This window comes from Oreochromis aureus, linkage group 9 (assembly GCF_013358895.1).
Source record: "Oreochromis aureus strain Israel breed Guangdong linkage group 9, ZZ_aureus, whole genome shotgun sequence".
NCBI lineage: Eukaryota > Metazoa > Chordata > Actinopteri > Cichliformes > Cichlidae > Oreochromis > Oreochromis aureus.
In genome coordinates, this window is record NC_052950.1 from 13,666,117 (window position 1) to 13,683,092 (window position 16,976).

At 38.5% G+C, this 16,976-nt stretch overlaps 1 protein-coding gene across 1 annotated transcript; it reads left to right on the forward strand.

Moving 5' to 3' along the window:
• The first annotated feature begins 725 nt into the window (after positions 1–725).
• On the forward strand, positions 726–1,105 carry LOC120441810 (pleckstrin homology-like domain family B member 1). The gene is made up of 2 exons (XM_039617238.1): positions 726–844; positions 929–1,105. Exons 1-2 carry the CDS (start codon positions 746–748, stop codon positions 1,067–1,069), a joined length of 240 nt encoding a protein of 79 aa, XP_039473172.1. The 5' UTR covers positions 726–745; the 3' UTR covers positions 1,070–1,105.
• Positions 1,106–16,976: the final 15,871 nt, after the last annotated feature.

A 16,976-nucleotide genomic window follows, 5' to 3' on the forward strand; every position in this document is an offset into this window, starting at 1 on the left:
TTCTTTCATACATTGTTATTTTTCATGATAGTATATGAGAAGTGTTTGAGTCTAGCAATAACAGCCAGAAACAGCATTGACGAAAAATTAACTAGTTTTTAGTTAATTTAGCCTGGAAAATTTTAAACAAGTTTTTAAAAATTTTCAGGCTAAGTAAGCACATTTTTATAACAGGACCTTGGTTTTAAGGTAGCAGTGCATCGTATCATTTTATAACCAAGGCTACAGAGGTTCACCTGACACACTTTGACAAACCTGACAACCTTTTGGTTTGATGATTCTGTTTGATCCACGTAAAAGCAACAAAACAAAACAAACAAACAAACAAAACGGTATATAGATTTGTACGTCGAAGAGGCGCTATTTCAGGTCTGCGCCATTGTTCCAGATGGTTCCGATGAAAGTGAAGAAAACTTCCAAGACTTCTTAACTTACCCTCACTTTTGGTATTGACTAACTTTTTCTATTATGTTAGCAGTAGCAATACAACAGCTTTTCTGAACATTATCTTATTAGCACCAATTGACGCCTAATAATTTAAGATTTGCTTTAAAATCAAAATCAAAACATGGAAGAAACGCTGGTTTGCCACAACAGACGCACACTATCCTATTACGCAGGTAGGGACACTTGCAACCACACACAGCAAAGTCTGATTAAAAACAATTAAAAAACTGTGTATGTAGATAGAATCAACAAATAAACGTTAAAGTTTTGTATTTCTTATAATTTGGCATGTACTCATATGTTCTCTCCAGACAAGCACAAAGTCAAGTTGAAAGGAGTCATTTACTTCCAAGCTATTGAAGAAGTATACTACGATCACTTGAAGAATGCACACAAGGTATGCATTCTCCAGCACTGATACAAAAAGTGCATCATAACTCATTCTTCTTTATTCACAATTCATTCTCTCTCCCTCCTTCAGAGCCCAAACCCCTCCCTGACCTTCAGCGTAAAGACTCACGATAGGGTCTACTACATGGTTGCTCCCTCTCCCGAAGCCATGAGGATCTGGATGGATGTGATCGTCACAGGCGCTGAGGGATACACTCAGTTCATGGTGTAGTGAAGCAGATGTACGGGCCTCGCTTGTTTAAATGCTGCAGTCCTTTGTGGGTTTTGAAGACAAAAGTATCAGCTCCTTATTTTCCTCCTGGATGAAGATTATGTGCATTTAACACAGTGCATGAAGTGCAGATAGCACTTCATGTTGTGTTACAGAGCTCTCATGTGAAATTGCAGGCAGATATCAGACAGTTTAACAGTTTAACTGTCTTCAGAGAAAAATAAAGTTTTTTGTTCTGTTTTTTTTTAACATAAGTAAGAAGTTAGTTAAACCAGAGCTGACTTTGCTAACGTGTTAATAAAACACCAACGTATTTGTACATTTTGCCTGCTAATTTCTTAAAGGTTATGACTTCTATGATCCATTGTCAACTAAAGATGTTTGTTTGTGCCTTTTAATCACATTTTAACTAATTTGTTTAGCACTACATGCATCTACATACAAAATGCCAAAGTGGTGAGAAAGTACGCTAGTGTGGAATTGTGGTCCTGGATGGTTTTTTAAGGAAGAACTTCAGCAGGATGAAGTTTTATTGTTAGATGTCAAGCAGACAAAATCTATGGTACACACATTTATTTGTCCTAAAGTGACTGATTACTGTGCTGCTGCTTTAGTCCACTACATTTCATTACATTGCATTTATTACCACTAATTTAATGTGTTTTATTTTTTTAATGACTATTCCACTATGATCACTAATTCTGCTTTATGCATATGTGTATACTCCACGCTGCATTGGCATATTTCTGTCCGCTGATATCTGCATTTATTATCTTGCCTCCTGTGTTTTTGTGTGCTGACCAAACTTTATACATATGTGATACAATGTATATTTGGTTTCTTTGCTTTGAAATATCTTTTAAGTGGAATATTGTCTGTTTCGACATGACGTGCCAAGCATATTGTTACCAAACTAATGGAGTTGTCACAGAGGAAGCTTTCATGTGTTTTAATTCATCCAGTATTTTTATATAATTGTTTTTTTATGTTGATTTTACTGTATTTATGCCAGTACAATTGCATGTATCTTAATTTTGTATTTTCATATGAATAATAAAAAAGAATATATAATAAATATAATCATTTGTGTTGTTTGTGTCTTGAGGAATTCCTTTCTATGAGAACAGTGAAGCTGGAGCATTTTACAGGTTTCCACCAGCAATATTTCAAACTGTGCTGTAGTGCAACCTGCCACAGATCACTGGGATAAAGAATCACACACAGTAAAGACAAGAAGTCTTTATTTTTAAAGATCAGCTAAAATGTATTATTACCTGTGTGAAAGTCCTGGAATAAACATCATATGTGTCTGCACTCTCATTTGTCCTATGTTACAGTTACAGTACAGACAGGTGAAATCCACACAGCCAGCCCAGAATCAGGGATGCACCTACCTTACTCCACCAACTTAAACTAAGCACAGGAAATCTGTTCCAGTTCATCCTACAGATACAAGGCCTTACTAAGTAAAGCACACTCCCCTAATCCACCTGACACAATATTAATAATAAATATTTTGAAATATTTAAAAAAAAATAGTCAAATATCATGCAGCAGAAAGACGTGTCTGAAATTTGTAACAAACCTAACTGCTTAAAAATTGACTGATTTTTTTTGTGGATACACCTGCCTACATACCTGGCTCAAGGGGGCGTGGCTCCACTTCAGCTCCTCACTGTGCCATGTTACACTACACCGTTCAACGTGTATAAAATATCTGTGGCCTACAAACTATTACACACACACTGTGCTCACATGTTTGTGCTTTCACATTAGCTCATCCAGGTACTCTCGGCACAGAAATATAAGTGGAGGCAAGGGTATAGTCGATTTGAATATGTTACCCATGATTCAATGCGGACATGAAATAAGTCAGACAGATAGCAAGGTTTGTAAAAGTGCTTAGCGGAAAGTTGTCTGTGATACAGTATTCGTGATTTATTCAACCTCCGTATTAATATACAACTCCTCTGCCCTCGCTTTTTACATACACCAGTATATAACTGTATGTGACAACACCGCCCTATTTATAAGTCTCACACCGGCTGTTTTGCGGTTGGTCCGAAGACAGTGGGACGTGGCACTTCCGCCCAGAGCCAACCAGTGAGCGCAGCTATTATTCGCTCCGTGGGTCACTATGTGCCGCCAAATGTGAATCGCGAACTTGTTTACGCGTTTGAGGCTCTCGTTGTGGATTTCTGTGATGTTCAGAAGGTGAATCTCAACCACGTTAACGTGTTTGCGACTCACATCCGGGCCACCTTGTGCCCCACCGAGCGAATGATGGCTGCGCTCCCTGTTTGTCTCGCCACTGTCAGTATTGATCAGCCTTTTACTGGTGACAGGCTAAAATGATAATATACCGGCCAGTGAACAGTTACGTTTATTACATGACAGCTACAATTAAAAACTTTGTCTCGCAAATGTAACAATTTTTTCTACTAAGGCAACTTTATTTTATTGTAGTCAGCTTTCAGTTTACCTTCACTGACTCACTGTAATTGACTTCAAGCTGATTTGAATTCCCAAACGTTCCGGGTTGTACTGTTACACAGTCTGCCTAAATGCAGTACTGGTCAAATCTAAAACAAGGCGGCTAATCTGGTGGATTATTTATTAAATTGTCCGTATATCTGCAGTTTGAGTTGATATACCCATCAAGATTGCTTTTCTATCTTAGTAAAACCAAATGAAAAAGACCCGTGAGTTATATAGTCCACAGGAACGATATTTTAAACGGGCTGGCTCTGACCTGCCAGTTTAAGTAACGCATGTGATGGTCACAGCCTATCAAGAGCGTCTATTCTGCATAGGTTACCCGTGGTTCATTGCAAGTGGGAAATGGCCCTCAGTAACTGCAAAGTTTGTGAAACTTTTTAACCCAATGGTGTCATCGATATCACGCTACGCAAATCACTTAACTATAGGTTTAAAAGTCAGAGAAGACTTGCGTTTGAACACCATCATGTAAGCGGATATGTGGTACGCGACGTATTTATACTCTTTACTGGCGATGTATTTGTGGTTGGTCCGAAGGCGGTACTAGGACAAGCTCAAACAAACAAACAAACAAACCAACCAACCCAACCCTTTCTCACAAAAATTGGTGGCTGTACAGTTGTGTGCAGTCATTGGTTTCGGCCAATACCGCCAGATATTGACCAACTTTTGTGTTTTCACAAAAACACATATCATATCAGGTCACACAATTAACCCGTTCGTGCATTGGAAGTTTCCAACGATATAATGTGTGAATCCAAATGGACAGACTTTGAAAGAGTGTAAAAACGTCAATCATGGTCTGTCAATCAAATGTTGCTGTAAAGATAAAAACAAGTTCAGTTCACAACTCTTTCTCTGAGTTTTATTTAATAATTGCGCATTGAGGTTGACTTCCGTGTCATAGACAGGACAGTGTCAAGTTTTCCATGAGTCATTGCGGGTGTATAATTACCATAAGTAACTGTAAACTTTGTTTCATACATTATTATTTTTCATGTTAGTATATGAGAAGTGTTTGAGTCTAGCATTAACAGCCAGAAACAGCATGGACGAAAAATTAACTGCCGGTATATAGATTTATACGTCGAAGAGGCGCTGTTTATAACAGGTCTGCTACCTTACTTTCGGTATTGACTAACTTTTTCTATTGTATTAACAGTAACAATACAACAACTTCTCTGAACATGAAAATAATGTATCATTAAATCACCAACTGACGCCTAAGAATTTTTGATTTGCTTTAAAAATTCAAAGCTGTAAACATTTAGCGACATTAACTTATAGAAACATTTTTGTATGTTGCTCGATGGTCCTATTTGCATAAATTATGTGAAAGTCATACTGTATGATCTAGTTGGGAAAACCTGCCACCACTAGAGGGAGCAGTGCTGTTGAATTTAGAAAGTAGGTATTTAAGAGTTTCACCTGACACAGTCCAACAAACCTCCCCAACATTTCATCTGATGGACATTAACCAGAAATAACAGAAGACTTGTTCACCTGACAGATCACCACTACCAAGTGTATAGTAGACAATCTACTATATCTGTGGTGCTTCATTTGTAATGTCAGATTACGTAATCCAGGTTTTCTTCTTATATATTAGGCTCAATGCTTTATGCAGCTTTCCCATTCCATGTGATTCAATGTGGATATAAAATAAGTCAGCAAAATTTGTAGGTTTACTTTGATACAAAGATACCAGAGGTGGTAGCTGTGCATTGTATCATTGAGTAACAAAGACTACAGAGGTTCACCTGGCACAGCATAACAAATAATTGATCCGATTCTGTTTGATGCACATAAACCAAAAATAACAGAGCTTTTTGTTCACTTGCTAGACCACCGATAACAAGTCTCCTGAATCTCCTACCTACACACCTGTATTAGGTGGGCGTGGCTTGACCTGACCAGCATCGCAGCTTCCTTGGTTTATCGTCCTATAGCAGCGGCCAGTGCAATGTGAATAGCTCTATGGTGCGCATATGTACCCATGATTCAGTGCGGGTCCTGAAATGCGTCAGGTAAATTGTGATATTTGTTTCACACAGTGCTCTTTTTGATGTACCTGACAATGAAATGAACGAAAACTCGCGTATGTCTGACTCACGTTCAACGCTGTTGGTATAGACCAGCCTTTTCTTAATAATAGACTAGACTTCGCTGGTTTCAGAGAACAAATGCTGTCTTTAGCTGTCACTGTGCCACACTTAGATGCTTTTTGTATTAGTCATTTAACCAGGTGAACTCATAAGCAGGTGTTGGAGGCGGGGATGTTACACATCACAACATAATAGACATGGAGGCAAAATTTATTGCAAAAATATCAGTTTGTTGCCAAATTTTACAAACATTAAAAACTAAAATGCAATTCAGTCTTTGCTCCCCGATGTTTACGCCCAAACTCACCTCGACAGGCAAACAACTGCAACTCAAGAGTGTAAAACTGACTTACAGAATTGGAAAATAATAACAATCACGAGTACGGTTAAGGCTTTGTGGTCGGATTCGGGTGGTTAATTTGATTTCAAGGTTAGGTGGGTGCAGGTATTTATTAAAGAGTTTTTAAACATTTTCAGGCTAAGTAAGCAAACTTTTATATAGCAGGACTTTCGTTTTAAAGGAGCAGTGCATTGTATCGTTTTATAAGCAAGGCTACAGAGGTTCACCTGACACACTCTGACAAGCCTCACAAACTTTTCGTCTGATGGTTCTGTTTGATTTCTCCCCCCCGGTAACCTTTTGTTACCGAGCTATCGGTGATCAATCGGTGATTTAATTTCACATGTTGTTATGAAAATGGGAATTTAAATAACCTTTATCAAAAAGAAATTGTATCATTTTACAGAAAGCAAAACAAAAATAAAAGAAAGAAAGAAGAAAAGGTCGAAAATACATCCGTGGCTGGATTTCCTGCCTACACACCTGAGGGTGGGCGTGGCGTGACCAGCAGTGGCCAGTGTAACGTCATTATATTTACCCATGATTCAGTGCGTGCTCTGAAATGCGTCAGGTAAATTGTGAAATTTTTAAGGTTGTTTCACACAGTGTCCTTTTAAATATTGGGATATGTAACTTATTCGAGTTTGATATGAAAATCCAGAGGAAGCCCTGAATGTCAAAGTCAAAATCTTGAAATGGATTCTGAATTTTATAGGGAGCCAGCGCAACTAGATCAGCAGGGGTGTAATATGGGAGTATTTAGAAGATCTGGTCAGAAGCTTTGCGGCAGCATTCTGAACAACTTGCAAATGATCCACAGAGGCTTTACTTAAACAAGTGAACAAAGAATTGCAATAATCCAAATGAGATGAGACAAATGCATGGATGACCATTTCTAGTTTTGAGCGTGAAACAATGGGACTCAGCTTAGCAATATTTTTTAAATGATAAAAACAGGAGCGAACCAATAAATTAGCATGAGTGTCCAAAGTCAGAGCTGAGTCAAAAGTTACACCAAGGTTCCTGATAGAAGGTTTGGCAAATGTAGTGAGAGGGCCTAAGTTTTCCATAACCAAAGGTACCAATTTTTTGGGAGCACAAACAAGGACTTCAGTTTTCTCCTCATTTAGCTGAAGAAAGTTATCAGCCATCAGTCCCCTACTGGAATCTAAGCACCTATGCAAAATCAGTAGTTTGGAAACATCTTGGGGCTTAAAGGAGATATACAACTGAATGTCATCTGCATAGCAGTGATTATTTAGTTATTTGTCCTAAGGTGACTGATTACTGTGCTGCTGCTCTAGTCCACTATATTTCATTACATTGCATTTATTACCACTAATTTAATGTGTTTTATTTTTTTATGACTATTCCACTATGATCACTAATGCTGCTTCATGCGTATGTGTATACTCCACGCTGCATTGGCATATTTCTGTCCGCTGATATCTGCATTTATAATCTTGCCTCCTGTGTTTTTGTGTGCTGACCAAACTTTATACATATGTGATACAATGTATATTTGGTTTCTTTGCTTTGAAATATCTTTTAAGTGGAATATTGTCTGTTTCGACATGACGTGCCAAGCATATTGTTACCAGAGTTGTCACAGAGGAAGCTTTCATGTGTTTTAATTCATCCAGTATTTTTATATAATTGATTTTTATGTTGATTTTACTGTATTTATGACAGTACCATTGCATGTATCTTAATTTTGTATTTTCATATGAATAATAAAAAAAGAATATATAATAAATATAATCATTTGTGTTGTTTATGTCTTGAGGAATTCCTTTCTATGAGAACAGTGAAGCTGGAGCATTTTACAGGTTTCCACCAGCAATATTTCAAACTGTGCTGTAGTGCAACCTGCCACAGATCACTGGGATAAAGAATCACACACAGTAAAGACAAGAAGTCTTTATTTAAGTTCAGCTGAAATGTATTATTACCTGTGTGAAAGTCCTGGAATAAACATCATATGTGTCTGCACTCTCATTTGTCCTATGTTACAGTTACAGTACAGACAGGTGAAATCCACACAGCCAGCTCAGAATCAGGGATGCACCTACCTTACTCCACCAACTTAAACTAAGCTCAGGAAATCTGTTCCAGTTCATAGATGCAAGGCCTTACTAAGTAAAGCACACTCCCCTAATCCACCTGACACAATATTAATAATAAATATTTTGATATAATGACACACACAAAAAAAATAGTCAAGTATCATAACGCAGAAAGACGTGTCTGAGATTTGTAAGAAACTACTTAAAAATGAATTTTTTTTCTGGATACACCTGCCTACATACCTGGCTCAAGGGGGCGTGGCTCCACCTCAGCTCCTCACTGAGCCATATTACACTACACCGTCCAATGTGTATAAAATATCTGTGGCCTACAAACTATTACACACACACTGTGCTCACATGTTTGTGCTTTCACATTAGCTCGTCCAGGTACTCTCGGCACAGAAATATAAGTGGAGGCAAGGGTCTAGCTGATTTGGATTGCTTTCCCATGATTCAATGCGGACATTAAATGAGTCAGCCAGATAGCAAGGTTTGTAAGAGTGCTTGGCGGAAAGTTCTCTGTGATATACTATCCGTGATTTATTCAACTTCCGTATTAAAATGCAACTCCTCTGCCCTCACTTTTTTTCCACACACCCATATGTAACTGTGTGTGACAACAGCGCCCTATTTATAAGTCTGACTCTCTTAAAGGACGTGGTTGGTCCGAAGACAGTGGGATGTGGCACTTCCGCCCGAAGACCCACAAAGAGCACAGTCATCATTCGCTCCGTGGGTCACCATGTGGCGCCAAATGTGAATCGCGATCTTGTTTACGCGTTTGAGGTTCTCCTTGTGGATTTCTATGATGTTCAGAAGGTGAAGCTCAACCGCGTCAACGTGTTTGCGTTTATTACATGACAGCTACAATCAAAAAAATTGTCTCACAAATGTAACAATATTTTCTACTAAGGCAACTTTATTTTATTCTAGTCAGTTGCCGGCTTACCTTCACTGCCCAACTGCATGTGAATTCCCAAATGGATCCAGGTTTAGGGGCATGGAGTTTGAGTGCCGCCATGTGGCAGCCAAGGTTACTGTCACACAGTCTGCCGAGATGCAGTACTGAAACAAGATGTCTAATCTGGTTGATTATTTATTCAATTGTCCGTGCATCTGCAGTTTGAGTTGATACACCCATCAAGATTGCTTTTCTATCTTAGGAAAACCAAATAAAAAAGAGCCGTGAGTTATATAGTCCACAGGATGCAAATTTTAAACATGGGGGGGGGGGGGATATAATTTGTAGAAAAGCAAGACGACACACATTTGGTGGAACATTTACACTGGCTCTAACCTGCCAGTGTAAGTAACGCATGTGATCGTCACAGCCTATGAAGAGCGTCTATTCTGCATAGATCACCTGTGGTTCATTGCGATTGGGAAATGGCTCTCAGAAACCCTAAAGTTTGTGAAACTGTTTGACCCAATGGTCCCATTGATATCACGCTACGCTAATCACCTAACTATAGGTTTAAAAGTAAAAGAAGACTTGCGTTTGAACACCATCATGTAAGTGGGTATGTGGCACGCGACGTATATTTACTGGTAACAGGCTCGGCGTGAATGGTTGGTCCGAAGGTGGTACTACGACAAACAAACAAACAAACAAGCAGACAGAAATGTAGCACCATTTCCACAAAGGGTGGAAGTGGTTTCCACGAAATGTGGCAACCCTTTGTGGGTTTCCACATTTGGGCCTTTTGTATCTTGATGGTTTATGTTATGAGTGAATTGATGTAATTTTGTTTTTGAACAATAAAATTCTTTGAAAATTGAAAATTGAAAATTGAAAATTGAGACAGACAGACAGACAGACAAACAAACAAACAAACAAAGCTTCAAGAAATTAGTGGCTGTACATGCAGTCATTGGTTTCGGCCAATACCGCCAGATATTGATCAGCTTTTTTTCTTTTTAATCAGGTCACACGATTAACCATTTCGTGCATTGAACGTTTTATACCGCGTTTCCAACGATATAATGTGTGAACCCAAACGGACAGACTTTGAAAGAGAGTGTAAAAACTTCACCAGCGTTTTGTCAATCAAATGTTGCTATAAAGATAAAAACAAGTTCAATTGACAACTCTTTCTCAGTTTCATTTAATAATGACGTATTGAGGTTGGTACAGACAGTGCACAGTCAGGTTTCCCATGAGTCATTGCGGGTGTAAAATTACTACAAGTGACAGTAAACTTTGTTTCATACATTGTTATTTTTCATGTTAGTATATTAGAAGTGTTTGAGTCTAGCATTAACAGCCAGAAACAGCATGGAAAAAAAAAATAACTACCGGTATATAGATTTATACGTCGAATAGGCGCTATATAGCAGGTCTACGTCCATGTTTAGCATGGTTGGTCCGTTGAAAGTGGGGACTCAGCAAAACGCCCAAAACTTCTTACACTTACCCTCACTTTCGGTATTGACCAACTTTTTCTAACAGTAGCAATACAACAGCTTCGCTGAACGTTATCTTTATATCACCAATTGACGCCCGATAATTTTAGATTTGCTTTAAAAATTCAAAACTGTAAACATTTAGCGACATTAACTTATAAAAACATTTTTTGTATGTTGCTCCATGCATAAATTGTGTGAAAGTCATACTGTATGATTTAGTTGGGAAAACCTGCCACCACTAGGGGGAGCAGTGCGATTGAATTTAAAAAGTAGGTACTTAGGAGATTCACCTGACACAGTCCAACAAACCTGCCCAACATTTCATCTGATGGACATTAACCAGAAATAACAGAAGACTTGTTCACCACTACCAAGTTTTTTTTATTTTTATTTTTTTATTTTATTTTTTTTTTCAAACCTTTATTTAAACATCAGTACAATACAGAATGGAATCAAACAGTACCACAATAATGGTGTTGAACTTACAAAAGAATTGTATGCATAGATAAACAAATACAAGAACAGTATTCAGAAACAACAATATAAATATGCTAGGGGGAAAGTAACTGATCAAGCCAAAGAATAAAGTGATTGAAAGATCTTGATTTTTTCACAAACACCAATAGTTTTTATAGCTTTTGGGTTAGTGGAGTTCTTAATTGAGTTAAGATACTGTACAAGTTCAAAGGAGAATACATAAAAAGAGGGATGTCTTCCTAAACATTTGGACTTGTGAATATGAAATTTAGCCATTAAAATTAACAAATTAATCATATATCTGTTATCAAAGTTGAATTGTTTTTGGTTTTTGTGCAGACCAAACAAAACATATTTCCAAAACAGTACAAATCCTTTAAATATATTTTCTGAAATAAAAACACATAAATTCTGCCAAAAATCTTGTACAAGGTTACAAAACCAAAAAAGATGTATAGTAGATTCCTTGGAAGTTTTACAAAAGCTACAGCTTGTATCAATGTCTAATTTGAATTTGCTTTGAAGATCATCTTTAGAAGGATAAATTCTGTGTGGCTGGGGAGAGGGAGGTCTGGGCTTCTCTGCTTAGGCTGCTGCCCCCGCGACCCGATCTCGGATAAAGCGGATGAGGATGGATGGATGGATGGAATTTATAATCACCACTACCAAGTGTATAGTAGTCTGAATTTCCTGTCTACACCCCTGTATTAGGTAGGCGTGTCTTGACTTGAGCAGTGTCGCAGCTTCCTTGGTTTTTCGTCCTCTAGCAGCAGCCAGTGCAATTTGATTGGCTCTACGGAGTGCATATTTACCCATGATTCAGTGTGTGCTCTGAAATTCGTCAGGTAAATTGGGATTTTTGTAAGACTGTTTCACACAGTGTTCTTTTTGATGTTGCGACATGTAACTTATTCGAGTTTGATATAAAAACCCATGGAACTCTAGTTCGTGAACACCCGTATGTAACCTGAAATGTTTACAGAGACCTATTAATAGCCCGTGATCGCCTAGGTTTTACGGTTGGTCCGCACACAGTGATGAACACGTCGTGTCTCACGTTGACAGCAGCTTAAATATCGTTGAAACGTGTTCAGTCACACAACTGTTAAACCCAAACGAAAATTAACTGACAATGAAATGAACGAAACATTGCTCATGTGTCTCTGACTCACGTTCAACGCTGTTGGTATTGACCAGCCTTTTCTTATTAATAATAGACTAGACTTGGCTGGTTTCAAATGATGTCTTTAACTCTCACTAAGCCACAATTAGATGCTTTTTGTTTTAGTCATTTTTAGTCATTTTAATTAAGATGGTGGCGCGAGCAGTCGCAGCGGCCCGGGTGACCGGCGCGCTCCACAAGTTAGCGGCCTTCTTTTCATTTTGTGTATTTTTTATTTTGAAAGTCAGCAAAACTTTCTAGCAATTTTCACTAAGATTTGATTGACGATTCTATGAAAACGGATGACGTTTCAAAGACGTTTATTAAGGTGAAAAAATGTGAAAATGGGGGTGAGGGGACTTTGGTTTAAAGGTACCAGTGTAGCAGTGCATTGTATAATTTTATAACTAAGGCTACAGAGGTTCACCTGACACTAGGGATGCAACGATACCAATTTTTTCAAACCGATCCGATACCGATACTTGGATCTGAGTACTTGCCGATACCGAGTACAAAAGCCGATACTTCTGCCACACACAAGTTAAACTTAACCGGTAGTAAAGAAACGACCCCACACAACTCTTTAACACAAACGAAACGTTTACTGAACGTAAGGGCAGAGACAAATACTGTACAACACATCCCTTTTTTAAACTCAAATGATATTCCAATTCCTTAACCAAATGAAATACACTGTATAAATGAAATAATTCCCTTTCAAATTATATTAAACAACCCAACTTATGTTATCACCTTTTGGTAAGTGACTCACTAATATACACTCCAAAACACGTTATATAAATCCACTAAACATACAATATTCACACATGGGCGCCACACACACTCACATTCACACTTGTTGCAGGCCTGTTTGCTGCTCACGCCGGACGATGGAGAAAAATCCTCTTCTCCCAGTAAGAGCACAAAAGTCTGACTTACAGTTCCGTTGCTCGGTAGGTCGCCGTTCACCAGTCCCACACTAAATCCACTCCCTGCGGACCCGATGCTGTCTCTGCTACAGCGCGTTAGCCCGTCACTGTCCAGCTCTCCGACAGTCCATAGCAGCTGCCTCCGTGGCGCAGCCAAGCAGTCCGGCTAGCCTTTAGCCTCGGCGGTCATGGCTGGAAACACAGTTTTCCACGGACGGTGGTGCGACCGTTGAAACAAAAAGTCACTTCACCCACACTCTGTTGCGAAGCTCTCACACGGTTAGCTTTCTAGTCACACACTCTTTTGTGCAAGTTAACCTCAGTAAAACTAGCCGAGTCTCTCACTTTGGTTCAGCTAACCTCGTGCATCTCTCCATGCCGTTCTCTTCTGTGAACTGTGAACACCTTATGTGGCGTTCAAGTCCATGGGAATTATGAGTATCTACTACCAAATTCCCATCCGGGCTACATTAGTATCGGTTCATGGTATCGGTTGACTTTTACGAGTACGAGTACGCACACATTTTACAGTATCGGCACCGATACCCGATACCAGTATCGGGATCGGTGCATCCCTACCTGACACACTAACAAAAGTGGCAAACATTTGGTCTGATGTTTCTGTTTGAGCCACATAAAAGCAAAAAACTAAAACTAAAACAAAAATCCAACATCTTCTGTTTACCTGCTGGTCCACCATTACATATACCGTGGCCAACTGTAATAGTCATTGTGAACCTCTTGTTACCGAGCTATCGGTGACACTTTTAGTTTCACGTTTTTATGAAAATCGGAAATTAAATCACCTTTATTAAAAAGACGTGTATAATTTTACAGCAAGCAAAAAATAAGTAAAAATAAAAGGTGTGTAGGTGCCTACACACCTGAATAAGGTGGGCGTAGCGTGAGCAGCATGGCAGCTTCCTTGGTTTATACACTGTAAAATCTAATTAGTTCCCAGAACTCAAAAAAATTATGGAAACTCGTTGCCTCAAAAAAACTAAGTAAAGCTTACTTAAGATGACTGTTAGGACAACTTATACATTGCAAGTCTGCAGTATTAACAAGAACTTGATATTTCTGACTGTACAATACTAATTGTTTACCTACTGACAAACATGTTAAGTTCAACTAAATGAAAAAACAATTTGTGGTAACCTGAATATGATTAAAAATAATTAACAACAATTTTTGTAATGATGTTAAAATGAGCCCAACTTTTATTTTCAAACACAACAAAGTATAACAGCCAACATACTGGACACTGTTCTGCTGAACAACAAACAATTATATTGCCATCACTGTTATAATCTTACAATGAAACAAAGTCTCAGATGTAATTATTCTGAAAATAAGTTTAGGCCTAACACAAGTTTGTTTTGTACTTACATTACTTATATAATCAAAATAAAATATTTGTTGTTCTGTCACAAGTGCAGCCTCTAATTTAAACAACACATTTGTTTTTCATTCCAACACATGAGCTGGAATGTTGTAATGTTTTAAGGATGCTTGTTTCCAGTCCAGGCATTACTGCCTGAATGACTGTCATGGATCGAGGTGATCCAAATGTAGGTGCAGAAGAAAGTCTTTAACTTCCCTTAAGTACAGTGGCAGTGGATGTGGGTTGGAGATGCAATGAGCTTGAACCTGCAGGCGACCATCTTCACTGACCACACCATCTGTGACGGAGGACTCATCTCTCCTGTTGTCCTGCAAGCAAACAATCATATTTTTGGAACATGAACTTAATTGCTTTCTTAAAACATTTTTTTCTGCATTTGGTATAAAACAGACTCCAATTTAGACGATCTCAGGCTCCCTCCCACCGGAGAGGTGACATTCAATGTCCCAAATTGTTAGTCTGGATAGCCCTGACCACCACGCAACACACAATAATGTCATGAAAGCATCATTTTAAAAAAGGGCTATGCAAACATGGCCAATAACTTTCATTCTAATGATGTGCAAAATGATTTTGGGCACAAAACAGATTTTGCTGTTAGAAAACTTGCAGACTTCACTATATACAGTGTGGACCCTCTAAACTAAGTTTGGGGATGTGATCTTTCAAGAAATGCAGACCAAACTGTTGTTGTTTGTTTACTTACACAGCATGTCTTGTAGAATTAACTGTGGTCACCAGCAACAGCATAGTGCAGTCATATCTCAAGTCTAATAACAGAAGACAGGAAAAGATCAGTAAACTTCCCAAACCAAAGCACAAATAAAACAATAAATAAAACAGGCTGATCTAAAGTATGATTAAAGTTCAGCCTGATTAATATAAATGTCACTGACAGTTGCTAATATGTTGGAAAACCAAAATACTTACTGATGTCTTTCTGTCCAACAGCAGGAGTGCTGGTCCCGAGCCTCAAAGACAGTAAGAAGCAAGCAGAGGGAGAAAAACAGAACATTTTTCAGAAACTGATTTGATCCTTAATGGCTGTGCAATCATTGTAACATAGAGTTTGCTCATGTTGTTAAATAAAGGCTAGATTTGACATTAATAGATGCCACAGATGTTCTAAAGCTGCCACAAAGCATGAAAAAAAATGGACGTCTCCGAAAACGTCGGAGCATTTTTGCAAATATGTGATGTCTTGATAAATCGAGCAGATATTTGAGCATTAAATAGCTACACTGTCGCCTGAAAATATCTTAAAAGTTTATTTTGTGACCCAGAAAATAATAAGTTTTTCAGCGGCGCTCCTCCGCCATTGCCGCGCTTACAAGTACGCACAGGCTCCGACAACCGCAGCCGACAAATGCGATCCTCCTTTTCCCCAGACTACCCTTTCTGGGTCACAAAATAACCTTTTAAGATATTTTCAGGCGAGAATGTAGCTGTGTAATGCTCAAATATCTACTCAATTTATCAAAATATCACATATTTGCAAAAGTGCTTCCACGCTTTCGGAGAGCTCTGTTATCCACCCCCACATCCCACACCTACCCCACCCCTAACGGCTGCACCCCAAGAATTTTGTCTGGGCTCTTATCTCACTTATTTATTTCAAACAATCAACAGAAAATTTCACCACATAGTTTTATGTAAGGTTTTTAAGGCTGTGGTGTTAATTTTTAAGTAACATGAGCCCAGCGGCAGCAGCAACGCTAGGCTAACACTAACTAGCTAGCAAGATTTTAAACCTGGTGCTAAACTAAGAGAAGCCACAAAATCAGTTTGAATAAGAGTAAACATTTACTCACCAAGTCAGTGTATCAGGTAAAGATCCACAGCAATGACAACAATAATATCTTGAGCTGACGCTTCACCAGGTTTGCTCAACATATTCCATAGAAAATGCACCGTGAACATGCGGACTGATCCGAGAGGGAGGAGGACGGTAGTCACGTGGCATTTTCAAACCACATCTTTCATCCTTCCGCACTGAGAAGCAAAACTTCCAGCTTACTTAGTTTTTCTAAGTTAAGACAACTCAAATAAATGGAGTTTATCAGCGTTTTTGCATAAAAAGTACTGGTAACTTATTTAAATTGAGTTCTAATAACAAATTGATAAAAATTGAGTTCAGCCTATTTAATATTTTTAATTAAACACAATATTACATTTTACAGTGTAGTCCCACAGCAGCGGCCAGTGTAACGTCATTATATTCACCCATAATTCGGTGCGAACTCTGAAATGCGTCAGGTAAATTGTGATTTTTGTAACGTTGTTTCACACAGTGTTCTTTTTGAGGTTGGGATGTGTAACTTATTCGAGTTTGATATGAAAATCCAGAGGAAATTAGTTCGCAAGCACCGGTATGTAACCTGACATGTTGACAGAGACCTGTTTATAACCCGCAACTCGTTACCGGTCGACCGGTTGTTCCGACGACAGTGAGGAACACGAGGTATCTCACTAATCCCAGTATGAAAAGTCTAATACAGAAAATCTCTGAAATCTG